The 18058-nt window shown below is 37.1% G+C and overlaps 1 protein-coding gene across 7 annotated transcripts in view; it reads right to left on the bottom strand.

Annotated features, from left to right (window-relative positions):
- Window positions 1-18058, bottom strand: part of Fife (regulating synaptic membrane exocytosis protein fife) — a 426424-nt gene that overhangs the window by 55576 nt on the left and 352790 nt on the right. For 6 of the 7 annotated variants that reach the window (XM_071595175.1, XM_071595174.1, XM_071595179.1 and 3 more), the window contains 5 exons: window positions 17443-17608; window positions 13707-13823; window positions 13182-13291; window positions 11549-11671; window positions 4020-4130 (listed from right to left, as the gene is read on the bottom strand). In XM_071595175.1, the coding sequence (XP_071451276.1) occupies window positions 4020-4130; window positions 11549-11671; window positions 13182-13291; window positions 13707-13823; window positions 17443-17608 (627 nt within the window). The remainder of the gene's footprint in view (window positions 1-4019; window positions 4131-11548; window positions 11672-13181; window positions 13292-13706; window positions 13824-17442; window positions 17609-18058) is intronic. The other variant, XM_071595176.1, reaches the window with a different exon arrangement.

The raw sequence follows: 18058 nt of genomic DNA on the forward strand, positions 1-18058 counted from the left end.
TGGCTCTTGGACGTCGTAGTAATGGAGGTATGGACAAATGGAGAGATGTTGTGAGGGGAAGCAGGGGAGACTCGAGTTAAGGAAATTACCCAGGCTGAGCCACTTCAAGTGGTTGGTGGTATTATTGGTGTTTAAAAGCTCAGCCAAGGGCATTCTGCAGAGGCCTACGCTTCCAAGAGAGATGGAACAGAGCAATACTCTGCGTTTTCATCACGGGACTTAGAAGGAGCTCCTTTTGGCAGAAGACTAACTGCCTGAAAATTAGTAAATGCACACCAATAACGAATCATTTTGTAGAAAAAAGGGGGGAAAATATGATTCGGGTGTGTGGTAAAAAGTATTTTGGCAAAGAGAGGCGGGAATACGGTAGGGAGATGATGCCGGAAAACCAATTGTTTGGAAATAATACCGGAGTCTGTTAAAGAACGAACGAATGATTGAACGAAGCTTTATTGCTGCTTAATCTTTAAAAGAAAAAGAAAATGCTAAGATGCTACAGCTTTTCTCAAAAGGCAGAGGTGAAATCTACGCATCGAAAAGTTTTCATTTATTTACGATACTTCATAGCCACATTTATAGGGGTCTCAGAGTGACATATGCATATTCGTCTCTTCGATTAATTGCGGTTTCTTTATATCCGGACATTATTTAGGAGCCTTTAACTCAATGGCAATAAGAGCGACGGATCAACTTGTTGTCCGTGTCTCGACTAGTTCGAGAGTGGTGAAACTTAGGATGTCGGGCATCGCTGAATGCAAAGGTCGGGCCTTCTCAGGCAAATCGCTTCCGTTTGAAGTACTGTTTACTCGGTTTACTCTCCCAAGGAAGAAGAGATTGTGAGAGTGTTAGGGGCAAGGCTTCCCAGTGATATACTGATCAATTTTCGTGATAGTAGCTGTGAGCTGAGGAAGCTCTCCCTCTAGATGCATTCCCTGTTGTGGAAGAGGGAATCCGTAAAGCAAAATGCTGAATTCCGTAATAACGAACCAACCAAAAGCGAAAGCGGGTTGCTTGGGGGCCCCAACCGATTAAATTTGATTTAAAGTCTTGCGAGTTTTTACGGGAGAACTTTCTCAATGTGTATTTTAATCAACTTTAACGAGATGGACGTTTTTTTCTGTAGAATCGCAACGGCTACCTCATCTTACATTGACACCATAGATTAAAGTACCAAAGAGCTTAAAAAATTTTAGCCTAATTTTAACATCAAATGTGAACTACAGAATTGTGATACATGTTTTTAAAACTCGGTTGATGCTTGCCCCGGACGTGAACTGTCAATACAGTACAAAGTCTTTCAAAATTGGAATTCGAAGCTTACACTTAGGGATAACTTTTAACGTCAGAAATTATGAGGGTGAATATATATATATATATGAATATATATATATATATATATATATGTATATATATATGTATATATGTATATGTATATATATATGTATATATATATATATATATGTATATATATATATATATATATATATATATATATATATATATATATATATATATATATATGGTTGAAGCTCAGTTTCCTGAAAATGAAAATGATCAATATCTGAACAAAATGAAACGTTTCAAAATCCGTTTCAAAAAGTACAAAAAACGTTTCATTTTGTTCAGATATTGATCATTTTCATTTTCAGGAAACTGAGCTTCAACCATTTCTTTGCTGACGCAATATAAAATTCGACACATAGACTTCAGCTGCAATCGGACAATTAAATTATTTTATGCCAGGTTTAAGCATCTGCGATTAAGTAAGTCAGGTCACTTTATGGAAGGCGGCATGCTTTAACCCACGCAATCATGTCTTCCATTAAACACAGGAAGGAAAGGGGCAGTAGCACGTCACCATAGTTATTGATTCGTCAGTATTGTAAATCCAGATCATATCAATTTTGTCCTCACATTTAATAATATGAGAAGAAAGTGGCCACTGGAGATAGTTTTGCTGATATTCGCAAAATAAGGAATTTTTCTAAACATCGAGAAACTCTTCGAAGTACTGCTAAAGGGATACTTGAGAGATGAGGTCCGAGAATGGAGCAAGATGCCAATCGACTACATTTCTAGGGCTCTCCAGGGAACAAGGCATAGATGCGATCATCGAGCGGGACTGGGGTAAGTAAGTTTATCTCCTGATACAAGTGGAAAAGTTTGATAGGTTATTCGACCAAAACCGTTCCTTCCCATTTTGTAGCTGGCTTGATTAATCAATTATGGTTGCCATGTTAGTGGCTCGTAGGAAAATTCTGACCGTGAGACTGAGGAACGTGTGGAGATAGCGATCAAATGGACAAACGGGTTTGTTGTTAGTCGGCCATTAAATGAAACCCGCGTGCATGCAACAAAAAGATAAAGAGGAAAAAAGAGGACTTGCGTTGATAGATGTTGGCATGAAGGTTAAGGTGTTGTTGGCGGAAAACGCGAGGCGCGTACTCGAAATAAGGGGGGGGCGGAGGAAATCGATGCCCAAGGAAGCGTGGACGGCGTCGGACGCGTACTTGGGGCAAGGAGGGGGGGTGGAGACGAAATGGGTCGTCTCGTGATCATCAACGTCAGGAGCACGGTTTCAGGCCCCACGGGATCCTTCCGGATCAATCGGCCCTTCTCTTTTCTGAGACCTACTATCTCCCTTTATCCCTTAAATTTGTATTCAGTTGAAAATTTTATTGTTTCCTTATTAATTCTTTTTGAGGTTTTTTCAGTTAATTTAGCCCTTATTAAATTTTTCAGCTGCCGAAAATGAGTCTTGTAGGCTGATTGGTAAATATTTATGATGCAGTAAAATCTTTCAGAATACATCGGAGGATGTTGTTTTCACTGCTTAGATTTCCGAGAGATCTTAGTTTTTTTGGATTCAATGCTTTACTGCAATACGAGCCACCCGCATAGGCTCGGATACCGTTATCAATTCGTAAAAATTCAATTAATTTTCCTTCCATGTTTTGATTTTAAATCGTAGCTGGCCTAAAGGTACTACAATTGCATTATTACGCTGCCGGTATACTTTTAACATCCTGCCTGCAGTTACAAACAATAAAGGACGTCTCACCTATGGCGAAAGTGTGTGTTCGGAACATCAATGACTTCCGTTAGGAATTTGATGTTTGGCGTTTTATGGAATATACCCATGAATCATTGCTTTGACATTGTCTCATTGCCTCTCCGCAAACGCGTACTAACACGATAAGTGCCACCACTTACTGGAGTGTAATTACTGGTTGAAAAAAAATGGGAATGTGATGAAAAAATTGTTTAAAAATTAAATATATTTGAGACAAGGGAACAAATAACTCCGTCGTCTTGTTTTATTCAAATTAGAATTTTTCTAAAGAGGAGAATGCTCAATTGCACAAGTGCAATGAACTGCACATGTACAATGCTCGCGCTATTTGATAACTCTATTAATATGTCCCCAGGGACAAACAGTTCATTTAAAATTTACGAGGGGAAACAAAGAAAAGAGGCTCTAAATTGCTAATAAGTTTTATCAGGGGTGGTCGAAATATAGAAAAATACTGTACACAATTTGTCCTTTGGCATATTCTAAAAACAGGGCTTCTTAGTTGCGCGCCTTACGTATGAATTATATACAAAAGAGACTAATGGATTGTAATGTATATAGCATTATTTTTTGATTAAACCTTATTTAAACAAGCCTAGACTGCATTTTAACTGAATAAAGAATTTAGCAGGATACTGAGAGATACTAAATCGAATCCTGATCCAGACGAATGTTTCTTTTCGCTTCGATACTTTCCATATGAGTATTTTGTTCATTTACCGTAGGGTCCGCGAATATTTTAACATTTTGGTGACCCGCCATTTTTTCTAATTGTGGGGATGGAAAAAGCGTATTGTTTAGGGCGGGACGAAATGAGTTCACTCCGCTTAGGGTCCCATCTTTGCTCGCGGGGTTAGTTTGAACAATCTCCGGTGGCGGGCGCGTTGAAGATCGAGGGGCTGGGCGGGAGGGGCGTTTGAATGAGTGAGGGGCCGGGCCCACGCACCTGCACCAGGAGGCTGCCGTCGGACTCCTCGTCGCAGCTTCGTTGTCTGGGGACGGCGCGGGAGTGACGTCGCCGCGTCCGGTGGCGCCTCTCCTCCTCCAACGCGCTGCTCTGTGCGGGAGAGAAAGGAGAGAGGGGGACTCGTCAGCTCTGCAGAGAAACGATGCGTCCACATCTTTTCCCGCAAGCCTCCACAAAGGCGTGTGGCAGAAGTTCAAGACCACTAGCCAATTTTGCGAAAGGTCATTTTTATCATCAGCATTTTTATCTTTCATTTGTCCAAAGTATAGTACTTCATATATTATGTGTTCAATAATGTGCAAGATTATATGAGGGAACAGAATATCTTATATCTACATCTACACAATACCCTGTCATCGTCACGACGGGTATTGTGTAGATCGTCGAACGGGAGAGTGACGGGCACCCGACAGTAGTACAGGAATACATGAATATGCTATATTACTGCGCACATACATACTAAGTAAACGCGAGTGCCTAAGCACATACACCCATTCCTACCTACTTATACTCTTATTTTACTTTATTATGCATGTCTGTAAATTCATATGCATTTACTATTCTGTACTCTGTTGAATACCGTATTGTATATGTATTACCATATTGTTTTGTACATTGCCTAACACTGTTTTATATTTATTTACTTATTTTACAAGCTATCTTGTAGAGTTTCGCAGGTTTTTTTACACCCCCTTCTGTTAGGGTGTTTTCCTCCGTGGGTTTTTTCTAGGCTCTTCATGTCTGAACTCCCTAGGTTTCTTCTACAGAATTCGGTAAAAATTGCCCTAAGTTGAATTAATATATAAATTGTAGTAGAAGACCATTATTATTTGGGCAGGATACTGGACGAAATTTGACCAGTTTGTTTGGAGAATAAGAAGGGGAATGCTGTCCAAATTCATTGGGGGACGAGATGAAATGGAACAGAGAAGTTGATATGACCGGAGGAGTGGACAGTGGAGATTAAGAGAGAAAGCGGGTTTATTACACGGAATACTTCAAAAATCTTGATTCCATCCTGCATACCATTTTTGTGGAGCACCCTAAAACTCATCTCTACTGGATTTATGAAAATGAATGTAAATTACTCAAATACACAAGGTATTCTATTTACCATGATTGAAGATCGATTAATATCGATATGTTCACAGAAACGATGGATTAAATGAAACCGTTAATGACTGTGGATTATTGTGATGGGAGGTCTAATAGGCCATCGGTTTGTATGTGCTACAAGGATCGCACCTTCACAAAGTTTGGTTCTTTAAGGTTATGAATACCTTTATGAGCCCATATGTGTGCGTGTGGGTTTCTTTTTTCTTGAATTTTATGATCCCACACTTCCTTAGATTGATCAGGAAGCCAAACCTCTGGGAGTGACCACACAGAGTAATTGACCGAATCTTCGGCAAATAATCTTGCGTTAATAGTTATTTAGGAATTGATTCCATTGATGTAAATCAGAAGAAATACGTGACGTCAAGTGTACCCGAAACCTAAAATGCATGCTTGCAGATTTACGTAAACACTACTTGCGTATTTTGGAATTTGTAAAGAAGAAATTTTGTGAATATTGCGGATGTGACAATTTTTTTGCACCATATTTTCTCTCTTTAATTTTATCACAATCACTCAAGTTTGTTACGATCAACATGTAAAATAATAATCATAAAACACAACTGTTTTTATCGATTCAAGAGTACTAAAAATCGGGCAATGAAATTAGCAAACGCGGGAATCGTAGATTTTAAAAACGTCTCAACCCTGACGCAACAAAACTAACTGATAAATGAAACGCAGCGATGTAGAATAAAGAAGAAAATAAACATCGCTTGCGGGATTATATATTTCAACGGCAGTAGAAAGTAAAGGTTAATGAAAATGTGTCCATTAATCAATGTTGTGGAAGCAGCTTCTAAAGTTCCAGGAGGAATGGCGATTGGTCCCATTTAAGACCTTAATTGATGACATTAAGATTAACTAGCCAGAAAAACTATGTTATCCGCTGATGATTAGATTTCCAACAACACTAATTGTAAGGTAAAAAACAAACTGTTAGGCGTTTTCATGCTTGAAGTTTAATCAATTATTTACGGGTAACTCAAATTAGATTTTCATTTAAACCAGGAATAAAAAACAGATAAGGATATGGCAGAACTAATGGAGTTAAAGACACCCTTTTCCCGCGAAAAAATATACATTTAATAAAAGTATCTTAAAGGTCTTCACTTATAAATTCAGCTCTCAAAACTCTTTAATATCTTTAGTTACTTAAAATCAGTACTTTTAGTTTTAATGCATACTCTGATCATAAATGAATGGTATGGGGTGACACCTCAAACCCATGTCACTCGTGTACGCGAAAAGAAGTGGTGTCAATATTGTATCGTCCCGTATGATGCTTATAAATTAATTAATCTGTAGTATACCGAATAGGATAGATTTTTTATGGACATTTCTCATCTTCGTCTAACAAGACACGCCTTGGCACCACGTAAAACATTACACGTTTCTTCAACTCCGGATAATTTCAACCTATCTTCATTATGCTGAACATGCCAATCCTTTTCTTTCCCTCATATCTCGCTTGCCTAACATTCTTCCCCCTATCACAGTATTCAAAATTCTCTACAGCCATCTAGCTTATCTTTTATGGACTCCTCCCAAAAATTCTCTCTTCTCCCCTAACACGCCTGATGCTTATTCGTAGATTTAAAAATAATCAATCAAAAATATTACTCTTTACATCATGATCATCAGTATTTCATTCCTAGGATTTGTTTACTGCAGCCCTCCATTCTACTCTATTCAATGTCAATTCCCTCAATCCCTGATACCCTCTCTGTTTTACGTCCTTCTTAATTTGTTCTTTGTACATGTCTCTGGGTCTTCCTCGTAGAATATTCCCTTCTAATTTTCCTTTAATTTTATTCCTCATCAATCCATTGTGCCTCAATGTGTGTCCAATCCATCTATTTCTTCTTCTTTCCCGTAGAGTTCTCCATATGGCCCTATTCTCGTCTGCTCTTCGATATACTTCCTCGCTCCTTAATTTGCCTTTTAATTTAATCTTCAGCATTCTCCTCCAGCATCATGTTTCAAAGGCTTCTATTCTTCGCTGGTCCACTTTTCCAATGCTCCAAGTCTCGGAACCATACTCGCAGGGCGCCATACGTACTCCACAGGAAAGTCAAGACGAACTGCTTCCTTTTTTTAGCCTCGGGTTATTTGAGCGAATTAATTGCCTCTTCTTCATGCATATGTTCTTATTTTGGGTTATTCTTCGCTTGATGGCGGTCAAACTTTTTCCATCCCATGTTATGTTGCTTCCCAGGTGGATGAAGGATTCCACTTGCTCTAGTTTCACCCCTCAAATTGGGACATCTGCATTCAGCTTCTCTCTTCCGCACGCAATGGTTTTAGTTTTCTTCTTGTTGATGTTCATAATAAATTCCCCCAATACTTGGCCCATAGTACTTATAGTTGCTTGCAGGTCCTCTCTCATTTCCGCAGCTACTGCGATGCCACGTGCAAATCGGAGCATGTTGGTTTATTTACCTTGGCTCCATTTACCTTGACCCTTTTGATACCTACTATATTTCTTGTGTTTCTTCTATTGTCTCTTCCAGGCATACGTTGAATATTGCTGGCGAGAGGTTGCATCCTTCTCTTACTCCTTTGTTTATTTTGGCTTCTATTTTTCTTCCATTTTTCATTTGAATTGTTGTAACCTGACCCTTGTAGAGGTTATAAATAATTTTTCTGTCGCTGTAGTCCAATCCAAGCGCTACCAGCATCTTGAAAATCTTGTGCCATTCGTCGTTGTCGAAGGCCTTCTCCAAGTCAACGAATGCCACATATTTGCCTGAAATTTGTCTCTTTTGCTTCTCGGTTTTTCTTGAATCCGTATTGGCTTTCTGAGAGTTATCCTTCTATCCCTTCTTCTATTCTTCGGCTAATTATCCGAGTAAGGATTTTCGGCATGAGTCACCAGGCTCAATGTTCTGTGTTCATCGCATTTATCTGTTTTAGGTTTCTTCGGTATTGCAATCATTATATTTGTCTCGAATTCTTCTGTTATCTTTCCGCTGTCGTAGCTATTTCTGATTATTCCACGGAGGGCATCCTTCGCTTTGACCCCGCGTGCCTTGATCATTTCTCTGTTTATTTTGCCAACTCCTGGTGCCTTGTTATTTCTCAAGTCTTCTATGGCTCTGTTGAATTCAATTCTTAATATCTGCGGTCCGCGACCGTATCTGCCTATCATGATTTCATCTTTAATTAAACATCTTCTGGTGGTTTGGGAGCCTGATGGAGAACTACAATCTATTTATTCCATCTATTCCCAATTTCGTCATCATCTAGTAGTATTTTCCATTAGTGGCTCGGATGTTTTGCGATTTTGTATTGCTTTTTCCAAATTGCCTCTTCACTAGTTTATAAGCCATCTCGCTATTTCACTTTTTCATGTTATCATTAATTTCCTCGCAGCAGCTTTCCATCCATTCTTCCTTTGCCTACTTGCACTCTCGTATGACTTGGTTCCGCAACTGTTTATAGAGATCTTCTTCACTTATACAGGTATTTCTTGGATTCTTATTTTTTCTTCTTTCGTATATGATAACCCTTATACTTAGACTCTTTACATACACTAGTATAAAATAATTAATGCATCTTAGATTAAACGATATTATGTTTTATCTGGGGAAAATTACCTAGACAAAAATTACCACATAATAACTTTTACTTATTAGAGTTTTAAAGCATTATCTCTTATGATATTTACACATAGCTATGCATAAACTGTCAATCATCAAGATAGTTGATAGTGATAGTTTATGATAAATTCACAAGGTAGAAATTATGATAAAAGCCTGGAATCTGATATACAATGCAATAACAAGAATCTTTTGGCAAAAAGTGCGAACAAATATTAAAATTGATACCTGTTTTTAATTAAATATCAAGTAAAAGTTTCAAAGGAATCAAACTGTAGGTAGCCAGGAGTGGGAAACACGATCAAAGCGTCTTCTTGCTGGTTCCAATCATACTCTACTCAACAGGCAGTTTTCCATAGATATTTGAATGCATGCATATTGTAATGGTCGAATGGTAACGAGATTTATTTACAGCAACTCACTTCTTTATCAGAAATCAATCGTAAATCATTTGAACGTTACATTAGTATGTATAACATGTATCATAAAATCATTGCTAATGATAAAAAGAGACGTTTCAGGCGTGATATCGTGGAATATCATAATTCATTAAAAATTGGCAATTTTCCACAAAAGAAATTTTACTTTGCGAAAAATTGCTAATTTTTAATTTTTAATTAGTTGCTACTCATATCCTGCGTTGCGCTACCCAACCATGTTTCATTTCAAAGACTAATGGAGTTTGTATGCAATGGGTATATATTGGCTGCCTTTCGTAAGTTTAATCGGTATTCATGGACATTTAATACGAAAATATTAGTATTTCAATAATTTTCATTCATTAATGTAATCACATAGATAATGTAAAAGATAAGGGGGAAGTGAAAATTCCGTGGAATATTTCCGTTTTATCAGGCGATGATTTGGAATCGGAATTATATAAAAATCCATTTTTAAACTAGTATTTGTATTCGCATGAACACTTGTAATTTCTATTCCAACCATTCCGCAATTATACCTTCCCATTCATCATGAAAAAGTGTAGTCATCAAGGGAGTAATTTGATAGCGATCAGGACATCGAAATAGAATATGGGATGTCTTGCAAAGAATCGCCAAATATACGGGAAAACAATTATTTTCTGAAAGAGCAGCATTTCTGCAAAACTTTCCCTTCTTGAGCTGTTATCTCGTTCATTTCAACTGTGGGTGTAAAAATTATGGCCTAGAGATAAACGCTGATACGATTTCAATGAAATAGTCCGAATTTTAAGTCGTTTATTCAAAGTAGTTATTCAAACAAATGATTGTTTTCTCTGCTATAAAATCATGTTAATAAGAGGAGAAACATATACGCATCACAATTTTGAACTCAGGGGAACATGACCATACGAATATTATTTCTTCGATAATTGCAATATTTTAACGCAATTTTCCACTATATGTAAATATTATCGCCAACTCCAATTACTTATGAATTTATAGGCTTTGCCATTTATTTATCGGGATGACTTTATCTCCGGCCTTTAACATCAAGGGCAGTACAGGTCGGATACACACATATATCTCCCCCCGTTTTCTTCGTCGTGGGCTTCAGTTCTACGGCGCAATTACTATTTCCAGAAACATTTAATTAAAGCCATATCTTACAACAATTTTTATTTTTTTCAAAGTCTAGGAAGGGTTGAAAGTGCCATTGTCGGTGCAGCAGAGCCAGGGAGTACTCTTTCATTTCCACTGAGTCACGCGCAGTTACAAGGGGTAATGAGGAAAGGGATTCCCGGAAGGTTTTTTTCGTAATTGCCCCTTCTCAGGTTGTAGTGGTACCATAAATTGAACGGGAAAAGGTAGATTTGTTGCCCATATAGGCATCAACACAAAATCCCATCCCTTTGCCAAGAGAGTATGAACTTTTTTCAGCTGAGAATATTTTTTTGTCACTTTACAGATTTTCTTTGTTTACGGTGCGAAATACCTTTATCCACTTGGAAACGGTGATACATAAGTGCTGCAATAACTACCAGTACTTCGACCGTCGTCAGTTGGCTTCGCGACGCGGCGGGATAAAGGTACGACGCCGGTATTAAACAGCTACTAACAAGAATGTGCAAAAAGTGATTAATCAACCTTTCCAAAGACGCACAAAAAGTTGAGAATAAATTTGATTTTTCATGGAAAAAAATAGGAGACCTTACTTTTCGAATAACCCTCGTATTTTCCTTATATTATTATAACAAATCAAGTAGGATTAAAACTGGTACAGCCGTTCTTGATTTATAAATGATGTAACTAAACTGTACATTGATTGTTAGAAGGTACGAAGTTCGCCGGGTCAGCTAGTTTATATATATATATATATATATATATATATATATATATATATATATATATATATATATATATATGCTCTGCCTTAAGGTACACAATATTTATTGTAATCTACATAATTATAGCATTTAAAGTACTATTTTATTGAGAATTATTTGATAATACCAAATTTGTATTTTCCAAATCACTTGACAATAATTAAACTATGTCAGGAACATTTTCTGGAGTGAATATCTATTAGATAGGTATATAATGATTATTTGAGAGTAAACCATTTAGAGTAGGATTTGACTGGACACTTCCTTAAGAAATCCTTAGGACATCCTTAAGAAATGCATACAGCACTTTAGATGGAATATTTAATTATGCCCCAAATTAAAGCATTTGGGAATTTTTAGACAGAAAAATGTTCAGTTCAGTTATTTTATGGGGCAAGTAAGCATAGAGTTGGCCACAGTTGTAAAAGGACCCATGAATTACAAATGCGTAACATATTTAATGTCTAAATTGAAATACGTCTTACTTCTGCAGGAGTTTGCTGTCTCGGCTCGACTCTGTCCACTGCCGTGTTGGAGAGACACTTTTCGTCGACGCTTCCTCCAGTAGAAGGTCGCAGTTTTTGTCTTGACATAGACGGTGCCAGTTTCTGCAAAAATTGAAAGAATTTAAACGTTCCATTTTCACCAGAGATGGTAAAGAAAGACATGTGTGTCAAATACGTGTATTCGTGGGAGACAGTATGCCTTCCTTACGTCACAGTGTTGGTGGAATTCCCAAAATTAAGCAATGTACAAGTATATCATATTATTACTTTAGGAAATTGTAGATGCAGCAATTTTTTCAATGGCATAAAAGTTGTTAATGTTTTAAGCAACAAGTATTTTAATCCAATATAATTACCTTGTCATCAACCTCTTGAACATCTTGTGATCAACCGGCTTGTGATCAACTACTTGAAAATACTGAACATTTGGTGAGATCAATGCAAATTTATATTTTAGCTCCTTGGCTCTCACCTCAATATTATTTCAATTGGGAAATTACTTATCGTGCGTTGGGCTGAATAAAATAGGAAACTTAAATATTAACGCAGAATAACTGGAGAAAATAGATTTTGTTAGAGAATCACCATTGGTACAAACATCGATTAATTTTTGTACAGTAATTTTATTATAAGAAGCATTATTTGAAGCTCAGCAGGCTCAATCACATTTAAAATCGAGCAAAAGAACAATTTGGCTTGGAAATAGTTAATACTGCGAAAAAAGAAATAATGAAATAAGCCAAATGACTTTAAGAAAAAAAACATAATATATGCTGCGCTCAGGACTTTCCATTGAAACTTGGTTGCAGAGAGAACACGACTCGGTTCTCGTATTTAGACCACATCGGTGAAATACTACTCTTTCTAATTGAAAAGAGTTACGGTGAATACGATAATTTGTTTTTATGAGGCCAGTATTCTCTCCACTTTATTAAATACAACACGAAATACTCTGAATTAAGTATGACATTTTGAAATGGTGAACTTACCGTTTTATATTTCAATTATGCAAAAGCTGATTGACAGAAAAACTTTTGATATATTATAAAGTAATATAAATATCAGACATTTCTTGTTGAATGATCAATAAATTACGAAAGTGTTATTTAAATTTTACGTTTCTATTCAGCCCAAAACAGAGTAGGAAAAATAAAAACATATAGATATCAGGAGAGTGTATGCGTGATTTATCTTAGGTTTTACTTAGCTTGAAATAATAGTTGGAACTGCAAACAGTATAGATAAAGAAATAATTTAACAGGAAATGACTGTGGAAATAAAAAAACAATTTTTGTTACTTGTTGAATCATTTAGTAGGGATAAAATAAACACGTCCAAGCTTCAGGAGACCGTGGATATACGCAAACAAAAAAAATTGGGGGAGGAAAATATTTGATCAACCTGGACCTTAAAGCTTTGATTGCGGAAGTTTGCCCAAACGCAATATTTTATGTTTTAGCACCGTTGAAAAACATACACACACGAGATGAAGCCTTGATTAAAGCGGAATACAGAAAATGCCTTTAAAGTCGGAGCGTTTCATAGGCAAGGGATAAACTGAGATGACCGAACTGGAGTAACTGAAAAATCGTGTTCCGAGAGGGCACTTTACCTTTTCCAGGTCCCGCAGCGAGGCAGGAGAGACATCTGAATGGCGGCGCATATCTGGTGACCGAGGGGGAAGATCCAGAGAAGAAGTGGGCGCAGTGGGAGTAGCGCCACCTGAAAAGTTGCATCACTCTCAGAGCACTGACTGCTTAAGGGGGCACAAAAGTAACGCCCAGTCAACAAATCTTAAATAAGCGAATCCAACCTCTATCTTGCCACTAAAAAAATTGTAAGTTTTAATCACAAAATTGTATAGAAAAGTCCGCATGGAGTGAAAGGTGAACAGTTGAAATACTGTGGACGTCCAATTAATCTAAAGATAAAAAATGTGATGGTAGGTGGGAATTTTCGAACTTCATTCAAAAACATTTCACCAAAAATTAAGTTCGAGGAATGGAAGTAAAATTTATGAAAGGAATTTAGATATCAAAATGAAAAACACTGCATGTGGTAATTTTCGAACTTAAGCGGAGATATTTTAATATTTTGGTGTGTGTGTTCCATGAAAATATTTATCAAACTTCCTCACCATTGGTTTCGGTTGTCCCTCCTTGCGGTGGTATTGATAGCCGCACATCGGAGTGGCGTCGTCTCAGGGTCTCGCCGGCACCCGGAATCCCTAATCGGATACCTGATGCTGCAGCAGCTGAAGGGGAGAGAAAGTTTAATATTTAAATCCACGGTAACGTTAGCGGAACATTTTTACTGAAGAATCTTCAAGCCCCGTTTCACTGAAAATAACCAATGTATGATCGCTTATATTTTCCTGATTTGACTTTTGTTTGAGTTTTACAAACGGTTATACAGAGCAACAAGTGGTGAAGATGCTATATCAACGACTGTAAAAATATTCATCTACTCAAAAAGAAATAAATATATTGCTTTGTGAAAGTATTAACGAATCAATGATATGCTACCTTTGGTGACCCATTTCTTGAGGAGATAAACAAAAAAACGTTTGGGGAAAACGGGCAATAATTAACATCATTGATTCAGCAGAATTATATTAAAATTACCATAAGTTGAGTGCCACGTATTTTATAAAATTGAATAATTACCTTTTCTTCAACTGAATTTGATGAAAATTGCCTTAAATTGAATTAAAATATTATAAAATTGCAGTAGAAGGAACACCATTTTTATTTGGGCAGAATGCTGGACGAAATTTAACCAGTTTGTTTGGAGAAAAAGAAGTGAATTGTAGTTAAATTTCGTTGGAGGACGAGATGAAATGGAACAGAGAAGTGGATAAGACAAGAGGAGTGAACAGAGGAGATCAAGAAAGAGAGCGGGCTGTTGATGCTTATAGTAAGATGGGAGATAGCAATGGAAGAATGCGAATGGATATTTACACCGAATGAAGGAAAGGAAAGAGTTAACAGAGTGCTTTGGCGCATGGAAAAAATTTCAAATTGATTACACAGAATACTTCAGAAATCTAGAAACCATCCTGCATACCATTTCTGTTGAGCACACAAAACTGCTTTCTATTGGATAAACTAAAATAAAAAATGATTATAAATTACCCAAAGACACAAGGTATTCTATTTATGGCGATTGAAGATCGATTAATATCGATATGCTCACAGAAACGATGGATTAAATGAAACCGTTAATGACGGTGGATTATTGCGATCAGAATGGGAGGTGACCAAGACTTTGCCACACGAAGTGACTTTAAAGCTACAACCAACTCTAAACGCCTGCGTAAGATTTAACTGCGGCCTCAAGAAGCGAGATAATGTCTCTGAAGTTATTGTAAACTTTAATGGATAAAACTTGAGGATAGACGGATTCGGTATATACTCTCATTTCTCTTTCATAATTAAAAAAATTATCTACCTAAGTATTTAATTAATAAACTTGCACTCATTAAAGGTATAAACAGTGCCAACACCAGGGATATAATATCTACTTAATACCTCGACACAATAGAGTAACTTACAGTAAATCTTTTCATGCAATAGCCAGTCGACTTTGAAAACATTTGCCTTAGGTTATTCAAAATCGCCGGTCATTCTCTTCATTCAAATAAAGATGCACTAAAATGATTCCACATTACAAAAAAACACTTCTCCGCAAATCTATTCCTATGCAAACTTACATGAATATCATCTCAAATTCTCTTTACCTGCACCATTTATGACCTTCAACTTTACCTTGTTTTAAAACATATGATATCTTATTTTACTTCATTAGCATGTTTGTATATTCATTTGTATTTATTGCACTGTATCCACTGTATATCGTATTGCATGTGTGTTACCATATTATATTGTACTGTACCTCACACTGCTATATGTTTATTCATTGAAATTTATTCTATCATTTATTTTTCTTACTATTGTGCAGGATTCACGCTGGTTTTTCACACCCCCCTTGATTGTGAGTGTTTTCCTGCGTGGGTTTTTACAAGGGTTCTCATGCCTAAACTCCCTAGGTTTTTCCCATGAAAGTAAATCTTGTGCTCATTTCTTTTATTACACATATTAATTTACCACTCTTTTTTTATTATACTTCCACAAATTATTGTTATTATTATTTTTATGTACTTGAAGAAGGGTTAAATGAAAAAAGGGACCTTACGGTTTCAATTTCACCCGAATAAAGACGTTTATCTCCTTATCTATCCTTTTTTTTAGTTATTGTGCTACTTTCCTTCAAATATCTTATTGAGCAGGGGACTCATAAAGAGCACGGCAAAGGAGTAACATCCGTATCTCTTCGTTCGATCGTAATTGCTCTTCTATGGAAGAATCCCGGACCATAACCATCCTTTTGCGACCGGCGTTCCACGACCACCACACGGAAGTTCAACGCTGCTGCCCGAAATAGCAATATTCCTTGCGCAATTTTAGCTTGCTGATCCGATTTCGCCGACCCCGCTATACATATTCATGGACCAGTTTTCCATCAAGGGTCGTGGAATATTTTGCAAAGCAGTGTGAGAATTAAACGATACACAGGTGAAATTATTTTCAGAATAATAATTCATGAATAATATATGAATAAACAGCGTTGAGGGCGCTGGAAAAACAATTTCAAGAAGAAAAAACTATATTTAATTACAGAGTAGATTGTTGCTAGTATTCGTCTGTAGGTCCAGGTTGGTTTATGAAGAACACGTCGATAAAGTACCGCTACACCTCTTAAGCTACGCCGAACATGATACTCAAAACCCTAACTGCCTAAATTAAAGGAAACCCTTATTCAAGTCCGCATCTCTTGTGCCTGCCCTCATGCCCTAAAGCATGATTAATCTTTTCCTCACCCTTCTTCCCTCACCCAACATTCTCCCATTTAACATAGCATTAAGCAATCGAATGTCTTTCAGTACGAGTACACAATGCATTCGCATTTCTTGCCTCCTTTGCATTTCTCCATCTCTTCTCCTTCCCTGCCTTCTTTGTTTTGGTTTTGCTGATCTGCTCTTCTCTTTTTCCACGGACTCATGCATAAATAAAAAGCTTCCAATCTACGCTTATCCTCTTGCTACAAGCACCACGTTACGAAATTAACATTTGTAATCTTGTAGATAAATTGATATCTGTTAAATGCAAACTGATATTTTTAAAATAATAATCCATGTAAAATGAGATGCGCAGTATAAAGTTAAAGATAAGTTTTACGCATGAACAGATTCTTTATAATTTTTTAAATTTCAATTAACGAATGGATTATGCAACTGATAATTATGTTAAATGAGGATTTTATTGTGCATTGCTCTTCACCATTGCCTGGGGTCAAAACACCCGGAGAGCGTTCGAGAAATTTTTGTGATTGTGGTAGCAAAAATATAATTGGAGATTTGTGATGACACCGGATGAAGAGCCCATGATTTCGCATTATTTATCACTAGGATTCTATGCAACAATTATAAATATGGATGATTATGTCCATAGTATTTCATATCCCTGTGATGCAACAATTTATAGACATTTTATTTCGGTTTTCGCGAACACATGAGATATGTATATACTAGTATTATTCATGTGTATACAATAGTATTCATACTTATATATATATATATATATATATGCACATGATTTATATATATATCACATGATATATATATATATATATATATATATATATATACACACACACACACACACACACACACACACACATGTACATTCGATAATAATATCCAAAGACCATTTGGGTCCATGCGGGTTGACTAGTCTATGAGATAATACCCCACTCATTATTGCTCTTTGGCCGCTGTGACAGCGCCATCTCCCGCGGTTACATCCCTTCCTTACCTTTGGCTGCTTGAGAGGCGAGTTGAGGGGACGCACCGGCGGCGACAGATGCTTTCCGGGTGAGAGCCACGAGGGGCACGCCCGGCGTGAGCGTGGGGGGGAGCGGGGTGATGCCGGAGCGGCGGCTGGCCCTCCGCCGGCGACAAATGCTGCATCGCCATGTGTTCTGCGGATGGATCGATGAAGAGAGATCATCACCACGGGAGCATCTCACCGCAGAGCGCTCAAGAAAGCGTTCGCATCGCTTCGCTTGAGTCCACCTTTCACATGCATGGACTCGCTTTGCCGAGTGTCGCCGTGAATAACATTGTGAGGCATTTGGAATCGACTCAATTACGCATTACGTGTTCACTTGTGTTGAGAAAAGTGTGAGAGTGTTACTCGTGCATCAATAGGCTTCAAGTACGAAATGGAGTTTTGCTTATGAGGATGCCAGTTGCACACGGGAACCATTAGAGCTACAAAATTTTCCACAATGAATTCGAGAACCTTATCATCATATGTATACACACACACACATATATAAAAATATATGTTTATGTGTGTACATATATATGTGTATATGTATATATATGCATATATATATATACATACGTACCTATATATAAGGTACAAT

Source organism: Hetaerina americana, unplaced genomic scaffold, assembly GCF_022747635.1.
Source record: "Hetaerina americana unplaced genomic scaffold, ioHetAmer1.1.p SCAF_7, whole genome shotgun sequence".
NCBI classification, from domain to species: Eukaryota; Metazoa; Arthropoda; class Insecta; order Odonata; family Calopterygidae; genus Hetaerina; species Hetaerina americana.